The sequence below is a fragment of the Lepidochelys kempii genome, chromosome 4, assembly GCF_965140285.1.
Source record: "Lepidochelys kempii isolate rLepKem1 chromosome 4, rLepKem1.hap1, whole genome shotgun sequence".
In the NCBI taxonomy this organism is placed as follows: Eukaryota; Metazoa; Chordata; order Testudines; family Cheloniidae; genus Lepidochelys; species Lepidochelys kempii.
In genome coordinates, this window is record NC_136383.1 from 84,413,152 (window position 1) to 84,428,843 (window position 15,692).

The following is a 15,692-nucleotide window of genomic DNA, read 5'->3' on the forward strand; positions in this document are numbered from 1 at the left end:
AAATCTCATTCACAGTTATAGTCAAGTCTGCTCACATAATGCACCACCTGCCTACAGTAGAACAAGTAGACTTTCCCCCACTTTGAAAAGTAATAGTTGGCGGTTCAAATTATATTTTTGCCATCTTTTATTACACAACTTAACAAGTTACTATATATGAGCACATTACCATGAATTTGTATTGACATTATCCACAAGTTGTTGCAGAAGTTCACAAAGATCAACCTACGATGCCAACCTCCAATGCCCAACCGTTACATTTTCAAACAAGCACATTTGTGCTTTCTCTCAAGCTGTTCCTCATGCTTGGGAGGTACACCCTCTAAACAGCTGCAAAGCTACCCCAGTACTCCTTCAAACTCTTTTTTAAACTCTCCTTTGCTGTGATGCCTACAAAATTCCTGACACCAGTTAGGCTGCTTGTGTACTGAGACCACTGCCTACCCATGCTGACCAATCCTGCCTCTTTCCTTGTACGCCCCTGTCGGTCTGTATCCATCTATTGTCTCTTTAGGGGAGGAATTGTCTTTTGGTTCTGCGTTTGTATAGCATCTAGCACAATGGGGTCCTGGTCCATGACTAGGGTTCCTAAGCACTAGGATAATTACTCCTGAGGGAATTCTGCACCAAAAATATAAAAATTATGCACGCAATATCTTAAAATTCTGCAAATTTTATTTGTCAATAAATAAATGTGGAGGCTCCAGGATGGCAGTGGGGAGCAGAGGCCACTGGCTGCACAGAGGTGGGAGATCACCCTGCAGCCCCCCCACTCCCAGGACATAGACTCAGCGATGAGCTACACTCAACCCTGACACAGTGCAAGGGCCGAGCCCACCCCAGAAACACTTCGTGGCCCTGGCCCTCCATGCCAGGCACACCAGGTGTGGGCAGGCAGGCTCATCATGGCAGGATCCAAGTGTGGAGGAACTTAGTGTGGGGGGGATCCAGGTTTTTATCCTTCAAAAGTTATGTCCACTCTGGAAGACAATGGATGACTGGAGAACGAATATGTTTAAGACCTCAGAGATACCAAGGAAGTGATGTATGATTATTTAAGAAGGCTAGAAATCTTTATTTGGACTGTTTAAAGCACCACATTTTGTTAACAGCAATTTAACTAAAACGCTCAGGAGAAAAGCTCTTCATTAACAATTCAACATCCTCACCCTTCTACTAAGGGAAGAGAGCACTCCTAATCCACATGCGAGTTATCTACGGTGGATAAAAATCAGTGAAAGATTTTTTTTAAATTTAAATTCAATACATTTTTTCTTTTTAAAAATCAACCTATTTAAAATTAAAATTGAAACTGACAACCTACATTTAAGGCCTAAATTTACTATAATCTATTAAAATAATTTAAACTAAATTAAATTGAATATTCAACCAGTATATGTTTGCTGCCACAATTTTAAAGAAATTCAAACCATTGAACTGGTGAAAGTCACTGACTAAGCACGTGGAACCAGAATTTACTGAAGTGCTAAACCTAGCTTTTGACAGGGGCAAAAGAATAATATCTTAAATTCAATTTATTCAACTAGCTCAGTTCAATGACTAGTTCATTCAAAGTCAAGCAACCCACTGGGAGCTGAAAAAGCAGGAAAGCTTGTTTTCCTCTTGCAATACATGAATAAAACAATGTGTGAGGATGAGATCTACTAGTTCTAAAATCCCGAAGGACATAGTGGACAGAATCACTGTTCAATTCAGTAAAAGACAATACTACTTTTGTTTAATAAATTAAAGTTTGAAATACAAAACAGTTTGATTAAGCTGATTTTTTTATGCATCCAATACGTTTAGGGTAGTTTTATTTATTAAAAAAACAATTTAAAAATGTTTTGTGCATTTTTAATTGAATTCCAATTTCCATCCAAAGGCAGCTTGACACATATCACAAGTTAAAAAAAAATCTAATAAAAACAAGAAATGGCTCTTTTGCTATTTTCTTACAATCAAAAAATACAAATCTGAATAAATGTATATTAAGCTATATAATTGCTTAAATAAATGTATACAGATATAGTGTATCCTACAAGTTAGCAAAAAAAGAGTATCAAATGGATAATCAAGGCTATATTTAGTTACAAAACATGTTTTAATGGTTACCAATGAGAAAGTACCTCTCTTTAGAAAAATAACTAAAAAGTACAGATGTAATACAAGATTAAAATTAATTATTTAAATCAAGGTTTCCTGTTTGCTGATTTAGATTTTAAATCACCAGTTTAAATAACACCTCCCTGAACTCACCCAAGAAATTGTCCAATAAAAAACAAAAAAAGAAAAGTAAACATTCTTGATGCTTGTACGGAAAATTAAAAGCAGAAACAAACCTTTAAAAATACCTTTCAGAGTGTCTTTGTAATGAAACACCAAATAATTTTTTGTAATTAACAAGAAAGTAGCAAAAAATGTATTGCTCAGTTCTTTACCATTTAGCAGAAGCATTTTTATAATTATTTTCTTTTGCATTAATAAGATTTAACAATTGTTTAACATTAAAAAATTGTTCTTACTTGTCACACACGGAACAGTGATGGCAGCGGTCTGGTTTTACAAGTAGGCATCTGTCACAGTATCTGATTGCTGAGAAGAAAAAATATCCATGTTGCATTAGATCCAACATAAGGTTATGCACATTTTAACATCTTTAGACCCACTCAAAAATAAATATTTATAGTCAAATCCTGAATTCCCTGAAACTTCCAATAAAATGATTCAATTTGAATTTAGTGGGAGTTGCACATGTTCAGCACCTAACATAACGGCTATTTAAGAGCTACTTGTGAAGTGCATTTTGAATTTTTAATACACATGAGAAATATTCCAACAAATTGCATTCTGGATTATTTATTAAAGCTTTTCACTGAAGCTACTTTTCAAATAAAGAAAAGTCAGCATTGCAAAACCTAAAAATACAATAAAAGGCTATGTAACATGATTAGTAATTAATAAATAAATTCACATTAATTCTAAGAAGCCATTTTAGGATTTTATCCTAATAATAGATTTTATTTTGTATATTGCCTTTAGGGTTTGCTTACTTGGCAGACATGCGTAATCTGAAACTAATTACACTGATGATATAATGCAAGGCCTTTGACTGTTTAGTTTTCAGATTTGGCGTTTGCTCTTGCTAATATTTCTTCATCACTGTAGCTGACGTGCATAGGTACACAATAGTAGGTGCCATAGACAATCTGATATTAATATTTACCTTTTCAGGAATGTAAAACAGAAGTCAAATTATGTAACCTTCAAATATATATTTCACCTTCCTGTAGTGTTTGTTAATACTGCAAGCTATCAAATAACTACAGGTAAACCAGTGCTGCTTTTGAAACCAGTCTTGACACTAGTTAGGATTTGAATAGTATTAGTGTGTTTTCAATCAGTCTTCAGTTACAAATCGTGGGTATGTATAAAGCTTAATAGAAAAATCAGATTAACTTTGACTAATATTTGAGTATTAACATTCTTTATGTTTTTAGTGACTTGTAAATTCTATTACCATAATTACTCATTACTACATAGAATCTGCATTTGCAGAATCTTAAATAATGTACTTCTACTAAATAATAATAGGGCATCATTCTTAGGTCAGTTTTTTCTTTTAAGCTTTGAAAGACAATTCATTTTTTTAAAACATTGTCTAAAAATCTCACTTCCTACGGACAATGAATGTATCAAGACACTTGTCTCACTGACCACAGAAACAAACAGAATTTACCTCCAGACATTGTCCTTGTATAGATAGGAAGGTCCTTGGCTGCTCGCCTAAAAATTTCTTGCTGGGCTTCACCTCTAGGCTCCCTTTCCAGCAGTTCTTTGTCTGCATATGACAGATGGAACTGGAAAAATAATGTAATTTTTAATTAGTAATGCCTAGAAAATTACATCTTTGTGGACTTTTACTCCAATTAAGAAGAAAGATATTCATTAAATAATGATGAAGTAGCCGTATGTGCAAAATACTGTAGCGAACAACCAATTATTCCCAAGAGAGAGAAATTCAAGTTTTGGTATTTTTTCATTTCTCTTCTTAGTCAAAAGCAATTTAAAACATTTTCTGATTCCAGTGTGTATCCACCTAATATTGATTGCTCTCCTTAAGATAAAATAGGAACGCCAAATGTTTAAAATTAAGCAAGATTAACTGATATATCCTTAGACCATTTGGTTACCATTCTCTTGACAAGTTTCAAAGAAGACTACCTCAAAGTGTATTAATGAACTGTTAATGCATGTCAGGAGGGTCCACACAGTTCATCCGCAGCAGGCTAGTGCAGAGTAGATTTAAATTCACATCCCAACGTGACATGAATGAAATGTTCCTGTAGACAAGCCCAAAGTCCACCCCTGTGATACTGAATAAACCCAACTGGCTATTGAACAGAAGTTAGTTACTTTAGTCTTTCAATGTCATAAGAGGGGGCAAAGAAAAGAAAATATAATACATAATAGGTAGGAAAGTAGGAAGGGGAATTGTGTTAAGGAATCATACTTAGCAAAGTCAACAAATTAGTGCACACTATGCAATGTCAATTTTCTCCCTCAACACACCTGGACAGACTACTCAAGCAGCACAGGAAGAACATACTAGGGAGTTATGGCGACTTTAACCTTATAAAGGAACAGAAGCAGTATGTTATAGTAGAACCTCAGAGTTACTAACACCAGAGTTATGAACTGATCAGTCAACTACACACCTCATTTGGAACTGGAAGTATGCAATCAGGCAGCAGCAGAGACCAAAAAAAAAAGCGGGGGGGCGGGGGAAGGAGATACAGTACAGTACTGTGTTAAATGTAAACTACTAAAAAATAAAAGGAAAGTATTTTAAAAAAAAAGATTTGACAAGCTAAGGAAACTGCTTCTGGGCTTGTTTCATTCAAATTAAGATGGTTAAAAGCAGCATTTTTCTTCTCCATAATACAGCTTGAAACTTTACTAAGTCAATGTTTAGTTGTAAACTTTTGAAAGCACAACCATAATGTTTTGTTCAACGTTACGAACATTTCAGAGCTACGAACAACCTCCATTCCCAAGGTATTTATAACTCTGAGGTTCTACTGTACATCATTTTATGCTTACCTAGAACCCAGAGTATTTTGTAGCACTAAATTACTTGTAATTAATTAAAGGGATGATGTCCAGTAGACCTGTCCTTTAGCATCCGTTTCTACACTGCTGAACAAGGATGTTGTTGCATAATGCTGCTGGCAATGAAGTTCAAAAGCACTACTGAAACAGTAGACATTGCCTTCTAATAACTAGATTTGCTACATTTAATCTGATAGTCCATTTTAAACTCTAACGGTATGAAATAGCGGCAAAGAGTCCTGTGGCACCTTATAGACTAACAGACGTATTGGAGCATAAGCTTTATGCTCCAATACGTCTGTTAGTCTATAAGGTGCTAACAGACGTATTGGAGCATAAGCTTTATGCTCCAGTACGTCTGTTAGTCTATAAGGTGCCACAGGACTCTGTCACTTTTACAGATCCAGACTAACACGGCTATCCCGCTGATAGTATGAAATAGTTGCTTTCCAACCCAGGTATATTTAATGATTTATCATATGACTAGCATTCAGTAGCAGCCTTTTCTCAACATCTTCTATTGAAATTGGTCTATAAGAATTTGAGTAGATCCCTCGTCTAATTATTCCTATATAGTCTTCACGCACAAACCGACACTCCAAAAGAGTATAATTATAAAAAATGTGGCATGTAAAAACAGGTTAAACTTTAAAAAATTTTTAATATTCCCCCCCAAAAAGATACAGCAAATGTTGCTAAGTTAAGTCAATAGAAGTCACTGATGACTGTATTGTGGCAGAATGCAGAATTGAACTGTTTATTTAGAGCAACAGTGATCTTTCATGATAAATTATTTGTAAATGTGTTCATGGTTCCCACGTTAAAAAAAAAAGGGGGGGGCATTTGAAAAAGCCCAAACATTAACCATGAAAATCACAAGTTAAGGTTACATAAGCAATTCAGCATCAAACTTACTATCCAATTCTTGTGCATAAACCAGTGAAAAGCAAATTGTTTCTACTTTTTGAAAAAGGCTCATGATGAGTGCTTGCCACTTGAAGTTTTCCCTCCTACACATGTGAACATTTTCTTTTTCTCCTTAATCATAAAAATTTTCATAGTAATAGCTCTTTGCTATAAAATGACAGTGGGTTTGTGGAGAGTAGGATGGTTAAAATATGATTTACAAAAGGACTCTTAATTGACCTGCAACTATGGAGGTCACATGACGAGCACATCCATAACATATATACCTACGAGTATTGGATGGTGCTCTAATTATCTTGAGTATTTTATCTGAGTGGTGGTGAGGGGAATATGGGAACCAAAAGTTGTGGGTCTGGGGTAGGAGCAGCACTAGAGCAGTGGACTTCTGGAGCTCAGGACGGAGGAGGAGTAACATAGGTCTCTACGTCCATTCCAGCCCTGAAGACAATTTTGGCTAGTTAAGCATCGCCAGCTTATTTAGACTTGTGGGGTGAGGGCCAATGGAGGAGGGTGAGTCTGTGTGGAGAACACAGAGGAGGGTGGAGTGTTGTGCAAGGCCCATGAGGGAATAAAGGAGTGTGCAAGGGGGCAGGGAAGCAGAAGGTAGCAGCTGGTTTGGTTGGCTAATAGATATAGTTTACTTTCATACACCAAATATCATGAAGGGGATTCCATTCAAAAAATGACAATTACATTGTTATTCACCTTTTTAAAAACTACCTGAAAGGGTGTTCCAAAGAGGTAGCTGCTAGGCTGTTCTCAGTGGTGGCAGATGACAGAACAAGGAGCAATGGTCTCAAGTTGCAGTGGGGGAGGTTTAGGTTGGATATTAGGAAAAACTTTTTCACTAAGAGGGTGGTAAAGCACTGGAATGTGTTACCTAGGGAGGTGGTGGAATCTCCTTCCTTAGGAGGTTTTTAAAGTCAGGCTTGACCAAGCCCTGGCTGGGATGATTTAGTTGGGGACTGGTCCTGCTTTGAGCAAGGATGACCTCCTGAGGTCCCTTCCAACCCTGATACTCTATGATTCTATGAAAAAACCCCATGCCTTTACAAATAATCCTTTGCTCAATGCAGGCCAAAGTATATGTGCCAATTCGGGAGTTTAAAAGTGAACCCTGTGGCGGAAGCAGTGGAGATTAAGAACATTTTCTGAAGCTCTGCATGATTTTTTCAAGCTGTTAAGTTTTGATTAACTTGTATATGGAAACTACGTGCACAGTCATGAAATTTTCTGGATGAAAAAATGATCCTTCTCTTTTACGTTATCCAGAAAATTTTAACCGGTTTGCTTTCTGAGATCAAACAGATGAGGAAGAGGGGAACAAAATAAAAACTCTTAATGCAACCTCAACTATGGAGGCATGGTAGTGAGTCCATAGTATGGTAACCGGATAAATTACATAGGAAAATGTATTTCTTTCTTATGTAATGATTAGTTTGAAAAGCAACAGATAACTTTTCTTCAAAATTAGGGCCAAATCCTGCCTGTTTTACTCACACAAGTAGTCCCACTGACTGTAGTGCATAAGAGAAGCATAATTTTGTCTTCTAGTTTTTCTAATTTCAGGTGTGAAAGTTCCATATGCTTCAGAGAATGGTACCTAGAGAGTAAACCTGATTCAAGAGGCAACATGTACTATTCCTGGAGCTGTATTAGGATGAATTCAGCTTTCTGCTCCATCTTCCTCATATTCTTCCAGACAAGCGGATCCCTCTTATCCAATCCCTCTGTAGTACTATAACTAGACATTAGAATTTAGATTTAACTGATTAGCTGAGTCAACTGTAGCTGGACTTACAGTATGAACGTCTTAGACCTTACCTGAGCACAGACTAATTGGGATTCTCAGCGTCTGTAGGCTGCTGTTCTACAAGATGACCCACAAGTGAGCCTCTCTCTGGCTGAGCCAGTAGGGGCGTCCACTTTAGAAATCCCTCTTACCCCTTCGTGCAATGACAGCATGAGGACTTGATTGTTTATGCTCAGAAAACAGTACTTTTTGAATGGTAGGCAAAAGTGATTTTTCAGAATATAACTGACACTAGGACAATAGGACATCTGAACTAATTTAAAACACTCCATCTCAAATACATTTGCAAAAAATTATATATTTATGTGCACTACCCCCCAAAGAATGAACACCTCCCTAACTAAAACATTTGTATTTTATTGTCCTCTGTTAGCACACAAATGTTTGCTACATTTAATTTCTTTCCCATAATATATCAAACCACCAACATGATGGTAACAATCACTTATCACTACCAGTCAGGGTCACATTAGAACTGGTGACCTTCAGGTATATAAGGTATAAAGTGTACGTTATCCAGCCCTCCAAATGTCATTTGACCACTTAAAATCACCTGAAAACTGCATGCATCAGAAATGAACATAAATGTAATTTGTCCCAAATCTCAACTTACTTCTTTTGAAGGATTCACTGGTAATGTAAAGATTGTTTTCCAGTAAGACCAGACAAACAGCATGAAAAATAGGTGATAGGCAATCAGGCACACAACTAAAATTAAAGAGGGATGTAATTAATATATTATACAGAAGAGAACAGCAACAGCATATTAATTATATTATATATGCAAATTATCAGCATCACTAAGGCTGTAAGAAAATCATGTGCCACAATTTTGTTGCAGAAACTGCAACTTTTAACACACACAGCAACTTTTTAGAGTTGCTGCAAATGTTAGTGGCATTGTGACCCATGCACCATGTTGCAATGCTACTCAAATTTGGCCAGCAGGTAGGCTAAATCCCAGAGAGTGGCACCGCAACTTGGCACACAGGGTTGCAATGCCAATCATTCAGATTTGGCCCAGCCACCCCTCCATCATGCTTTTTTGACCACCAAGTGGGACACATGGCATTTCTTCTGTCCTGCTGCCCTACTTTGGAAGGTAGGCTGCATGTCTTGAACCACAACTTAAACTATGACTGCAACTTTTGAAAAAAAAAAAATCACTATTTTTTTTAACAGCCTTAAGCATACAGGTGTACAGGTACCCTAACGAATGCAAGTGTATCCATTTAATACAGTGTAATGATATTGGTAAACAAGATGTTGCACTGAAACCTTAGATGAAACACAAATTTACTGTTGTAAAAAATAATATTAAAACATTAAACTGAATTAAGGTAGTAAAACCCTAATTAGCAAAAGGAAAAAACACAAAGTACTCCCAGTATTTTCCTGGATGCTCTGGGTAAATTTAACTGACCCTTCCCTCCCTTTTAATATTATGAGCTATATGTGAAATCGTTAGCTGTGCAAGAAAGGGAATATGACAACCTAAACTTTATGCTGCATAGGCGATGAGAATCTTTCAAATACCGTACATGGATACATTTGGATGTGAACATTAGCCTTAATGTGTACTAGTTTTTTGTTCATGGTAGTTTTGCTGTTACACAGTCCAAATACAGGTTTTTAAATGGTCAAAACAGTTTATTCTTTAGATCCATTGTGATGTATTCTTATAGCTCTTAATAGTACAATCAAGATTTACTGGGCTGTGGTATTTTGTCACATTCTCTATTCTTACAATGAGAACTATGTCAGTAAATCTGTCTTAAGCGGATGGTGAAATTTTATGAACACCACTCATTGTATGTCCAATAATTGCTCAATATTCTTGATCTCTCTCATATTAACATATAGCAAAATTCACTACAATGAAGGACAAGGCCAAACTCGAGTGCCCACTCCAAGTAGCCTGACCAGATATCAAGAAGATGTGCAGGGAAGAAGAATCCATCTCATTCCTCCAGGCTGCAGCATGCTGCACAGCTGCCACACGCGACACTTACACATCCCCTATATGGTGAATTGGAGAGAGGATCTGCACAGAATACTCTGCCCCTGCAGTGCAAGTGGGTTCTACACCACACAAAATGTCTGCACACATGTAAGCCCCCCTCCCCCTTTGTGAGAGTGACAATAACTGTCACCTACGCTCCCAAATTTATTGGGCAAGGTGATTTTGGCTTCTGTTGAAGGATCTCTCACCCCCTCATCCACGTGTCCCCTGCCTGGCAATTATTTCTGCCCCTTCCAACCCCAGTCATCAGTTCTGCCCCTCCACAAGCCTCATTTCTGCTCCCTCCAAGCGGGGTGGGGGCAGGGGTGGGGAGGCTGCAGCAGAATCCCCTCTCTTCCAGCAGGCTTGGGTGGGGGGCAGCTCCAGCAGCTCTTCACCCCCTCTGGCCCCTCCCAGGCCAGATGCTACTGGGCCCTTTAGCTCCCTCCTCCCCTCCTGTGAAAACAGCTTCAGGTTGCGAGGGAGAGGGGGACACAGAACCCTGTATCAGCTCTGATTGGTTGTTCTGCCCCAGGAGGTAGTCAAGTGGGGCAAACAGCCAATCAGAGGGCTCAAATTCACTTGTGGTCTGGAGCGCCTCTCATCATTGTGAGACTGGTGCCTGCCCCCGTCAAAATCATGCCACTTGTGAAAAAGTTGAGGGAGTTGGCAACACTTGTCAAATAGTACACCAGATTACTCAGTGCTAATGACTTTTCCATAATGTACACATGCAAGAGGGCAGAGTAAAAGTTCTAGCAGCAAGTTCAGCTCTGAATTTCCCCACTTTCATGAGTTCAAAATATCAAAAGTAACAGAGGAGTAATGTAGCTGGCACTGAATTTTTGTTAATTTAAAGTTAAAGACAAGCAGAAATGCTTTAAAAATTTATTCTTGGCTCACATGCCAGTCATAAATTAACTTATTTGTAAAAACAAAAACCTGAATCAAACCATACTGTAAGGTACTTTGCTAAACAGGACAAATTGGTCTCTGAATGGCTTAGGCAAACAGTAAGTCTGTTCTTCAGATCAGTCAGAATATCACAGGTCAATAGCAGGCAAATATCACTTTATTACATCAACACTGGTCACTTTATTTGATAGATTTAATCATTTGACAGAACAATTTGTATTTACTCTATAATACATATTACCTCAAGAACAATATCAGCTATTTTGAAAATAAGCAGTATGATGGTACAAAACATGAGTGAGAGAAAGCAAATATTGATTATATGACTTTCTCTGCACCATATCCTTTTGCTAATTTGTGAGTGTTATTCCCTGTACATTTTACCTCTAATACAATACTGGGAAAGATATCTCAATTTCATCTCCATTTTTAAGTAGGAGGAAGGAACCACTATCTACAGAAAGTTTTATTCCATTGACATACCAGATTCAATGCCTTGAGGTATCCAGTGTTTCTCCCTTACTTGCAGTTTAGTGTGTCTGCAGAATTCCTAAACTCTTCAGGCTTCCCTGGCTTTCCAGTTTCTGGGAATTAGGTCTGGGATCAGAAAGGTCCCTGGAAATCTATGAAGTCTGACTGGGGAGCTAGGGTGGCCAGAGAAAGCCTAAAGAGTTTAGCAACTCTGCAGACATACTAAACTGCAAGTAAGGGAGAAAGACTGGATTGCTTAGGAGTTCTCTGGGGACTACAGGAGTTGAAACTGAGCTTCCTATGTTGGGCTCCGATAAGGTGATGCTGACAACTGCCACCTCTCCACTACTGACGGATATGGACAAGGTAGCAGACAATACGCTAGTCCTGTGAAGACTGACAAAGTAATTTGGTAATGGCATTTCATGGACAGATGCCATGGATTCCACAGTACTGCATCATTTTCTTTAGCCCCACAAATTTCTTCTCCCTTCATTTGCTGGAATCAAAGGTGTATCATGCCCATGACGGAAGATTCTATCACATACCTCCCTAAGTGAGTGAGGAGAGAGTTCTGCCACCTTCTCCTTGCATTTATAGGTGAAAGAGAACTCTTACTTATACACAGGACAAGAGGGTGTAAAGATTCCGTACCACCAGCCTTCCCAGACAGGGGGTGGCAGTGCTGCTGAAAAGCCTGCTACTGTGCAGGAAACTTTATACACCACCACATTTAACCTGCAGATGAGCGTGCTGAAGAGTTTACCCCAGAGAACTACATCAACATCCATGTCCAGCTGCCTTTGAGCAGATTCCAATGAGTCTGCATTGTTCTGGTGAAGGCAGTCTTGTGTCCAGAGTCATGGCAGTGAAGGGCAGCTGCACTTCCCTCCCTCACCAATGTGGCATGGGGATACCTGTGGGCTCATTTCCTGGAGTCTTCTCAATAGCCACAGATGCTTTCAAAAGACATTCCCAGCCTTTCCTCCAAACTTTTTTTCCCCGGAGAGGAATGAGGAATAACAAAATTGGCTCAGGTGGTAAAGAAGTAAGAACAGATTCTCCTGGAATGAAACAGCTAGTACTAATGAAGACAAGAGCAGAAAATTGAGGGGAGTGTATAAGAAATGAAAAATCTGCCGGGGCCAGTCTCTTTTAGTACGTAAAAGTATCAGATATGGCTAAAAGCATCATTAACAAGAATTTTAAATATATGATTAATACTTTTTTTTTTTTCCTAGTACCATATAAGAAAATAGTTTCCGAATTACCTCAAATTTGAACAAAAATGGTTCTTTGGCCACAGACTATTTATGCAAAATTTGAAGAGGAAATTACCATTTTGAGGATTTTACAGGAGGGAGCAAGGCTAAAAGAGGGCTTATATTATAAATCTAGAGTTAGCCTTTGTGAAGAAGCTACCACCTCTCCATACAAAAGATTCTTAAAAGCCTGGCACTGCTCAACACAAACATGTAAATTCTCTTGTCAAAATGAAAAATTCTTTTGCTCTTTCAAAAGCAAGTGCTATCTTTTTAGAAAATGTCACATAATCCGTTATACAAACTCGTTAATGGAAACAACATGAATAGAATACTCACAATTCATTCATACTTTTTTCAAGCAATCACTGATAATCAAAGAAAAAGCAACCTGACCATCTTCGTTGCTTTGTGTCAGGAGAAAAAGGGGGATGGCCAGGATTAAGTCAAGCCTTAGCTAATGTGAACAGAGCGGATAATGGTAGAAGCATTAGGCAAGCACTGTTGATCAAAAAAACACAAATCCTAGTTCACGAGGCTACATAATCCCTCCACAGTGACGTGACATGACAGAGAGTGATGGGTTATGACAATTAAACAGGGCTTAACTGCAGCATATAATAAAGAACTATATGGTACTGCAGACCACTGACAGAGAAATTCACAATTAAAGTAATTAACAAGGGCTATTCAAATTGCTGTCCTTCATGGCGCTGACACAGCACAAAATATTGCAGTGCACTTCATACCCAGTAGAAATTATTGTACTGAAAATGGGAAACATTCATTACACTATAGAACACACTTGGAAAAAGGGGAAAATCATATTGCAGGGATGATTTTGAAAAACCGCATACCCATTAATTGACAACACAATATGCAATTCAGCATATTGTTTGTTTTCCATTATGATTTACAACAATACGATGACAGCACCACACACATTCGTGGTACAAAATGACTATAAATCAGAAGACTTTCCTGGTGCAATATAAATATCAAATAAACTGTAATTATAATTATATTCAAAAATATGTTAAAAGAACATTAAGGTTGCAAAGCGAAGCACTCAGAAGTTAGGAGCCGCCAGAATTAAGTTTGCCTGCATACCCTTCTACGTATGCAGTATGATATGCTCTTTAATTATGTGATCACATGCTGTTTTTTCTCCAAAGGACCCCTGCCTCACTCAGTACCCAGAACAAATAGAGTTTACTCAATGAGTAGCTATTCAATGTTTTGTATTATCCTCGTTTTACAATGTGTGGTCCTAGGATTTATTTACTGTGTACTAATCACACCCTGTTCAGAATACAAAATCAATAATTTCATCATTGGCTTTTCTATGGCACTCATCACTATAGAATCCACGTGCTTCACAAACACTAATTAATTGTCTATCACTGTGAGGGGAGGTTGGGGGGGGGGGGGGCTACTACCTCATTTTATAGAGTATGATCTGAGACACAGAGGGATTAAGTCAAAAGTTTCCATTAATTTTGGCAGCCCAATTTGAGATGACAAGGACCTATTTTTTTTCCAGAGTACTTAGCCTTATATAGCACTTTTTATGTTCAAAGCACAGCTCCCATTGTCTGCATTTGCAACTGTGAGTGCTCAGTTCTTCTGCCAATCAGACCCCAAAGCATCAAGTTGGGCACCCAGAAAATGAGGCAAATACACCAAGTGACTACCTGTGGAAAGTTTGGTTTAAGTGACTTGCCCAGCATCTCTGTTGCAGAGGCTGGGACAGAATCCCATTTTCCAGGGCAGCATTCAACTGTATAACCATGAGACTACTTTCTCTTCCTGTAATCTCGACTCATTCTCCACACACCTTCCAACTTCTGCAACAAATGAACCAGGGGTCCTACACAGAACAGCCTCTTTTACTACACAACCCTGTTTGATCCCCTGATAGGTCCATCCTGTGAACTGAATGAGGCAGAAGTTCTATGGAAAAAAAAGAGTCTTATTTACATGATCTCATACTATCATAAGGCATACACACAAGGGGGCCAAATTAAGATTTCACAGGCAAACATAGTTCTGCAGTTCCGAACTTTTCAGTGCTTGACTTTGCAACCTTAACTTTCCTTAATGTAGTGGTTTTGTGTCTCATTTCTTATGTAATTAAAAAGGCAAAGTGAAAACAAATTCCATCACTTGGCATCATATTGATACTGACATAGGTCATCAGTTGGAATGTTTAGACCAGGGATGGGCAAATCTTTTGGCCTGAGGGCCACATCTGGGTATGGAAATTGTATGGTGGGCCATGAATGCTCACAAAATTGGGGCTGGGGTACAGGAGGGGGTGAGGGCTCGGGATGAGGGGTTTTGGGTGCAGGCGGGTGCTCTGGACTGGGACTGAGGGTTTCAGAGGGTGGGAGGGGGATCAGGGCTGGGGCAGGGGTTTGGGGTACAGGAGGGGGTCAGGGGTGTAGGCTCCGAGCAGTGCTTACCTCAAGCAGCTCCCGGAAGCAGCAGCATGTCCCTCCTCTGGCTCCTATGCAGAGGCGCAGCCAGGTGGCTCTGCATGCTGTCCTGTCCACAGGCACCGCCCCTGCAGCTCCCATTGGCCACAGTTCCTGACCAATGGGAGCTGCAGGGGTGGCGCCTGCGAGAGGGGCAGTGCGCGGAGCCCCTGGGCTGCCCCTAAACCTAGGAGCCGGAGGGGGGGCATGCCACTGCTTCTGGGAGCCACAGCACACGCATGCGGAGCAGCCCCAAACCCCGCTGCCTGGTTGGAGCATGGGAGTGGGGCAAGCCCCAGACCCTGCTCCCCAGTGGGAGCTTGAGGGCCGGATTAAATCAGCTGGTGGGCCGGATGTGGCCTGCGGTCTGTAGTTTGCCCAACCCTTCTTTAGGCTCTCAGAACTTGTGTCAAAGGAGAAACTGATAGCAGTAGTAGGTTGCCATTCTCCATATGGACCAGCACTAGAAAGGATGAGGCATACACATGGACAGCAAAGGAACAGAAAGACTCAGGAATCTTGGGTTCCATCCCAGGTACTGCAGTGTAACATGTTCCAGCCCTCTGTAGAGAAAGAAGTGGTTCAGGACTATTTAGAAAAGCTGGACGAGCACAAGTCCATGGGGCCGGATGCGCTGCATCCGAGAGTGCTAAAGGAGTTGGTGGATGTGATTGCAGAGCCATTGGCCATTATCTTTGAAAACTCATGGCGAT

The 15,692-nt window shown here is 39.4% G+C and overlaps 1 protein-coding gene across 3 annotated transcripts in view; it reads right to left on the reverse strand.

The window, feature by feature from the left end:
• ZDHHC2 (zDHHC palmitoyltransferase 2) overlaps nucleotides 1-15,692 on the reverse strand; it is a 73,129-nt gene that overhangs the window by 28,633 nt on the left and 28,804 nt on the right. For 2 of the 3 annotated variants that reach the window (XM_073341929.2, XM_073341930.2), the window contains exons 3-5: nucleotides 8,466-8,560; nucleotides 3,740-3,860; nucleotides 2,526-2,595 (exon numbers count right to left, since the gene is read on the reverse strand). In XM_073341929.2, coding sequence (XP_073198030.1) covers nucleotides 2,526-2,595; nucleotides 3,740-3,860; nucleotides 8,466-8,560 — 286 coding nt within the window. Of the gene's footprint in view, nucleotides 1-2,525; nucleotides 2,596-3,739; nucleotides 3,861-8,465; nucleotides 8,561-12,157; nucleotides 12,239-15,692 lie in introns of those variants that run through there. The other variant, XM_073341931.2, reaches the window with a different exon arrangement.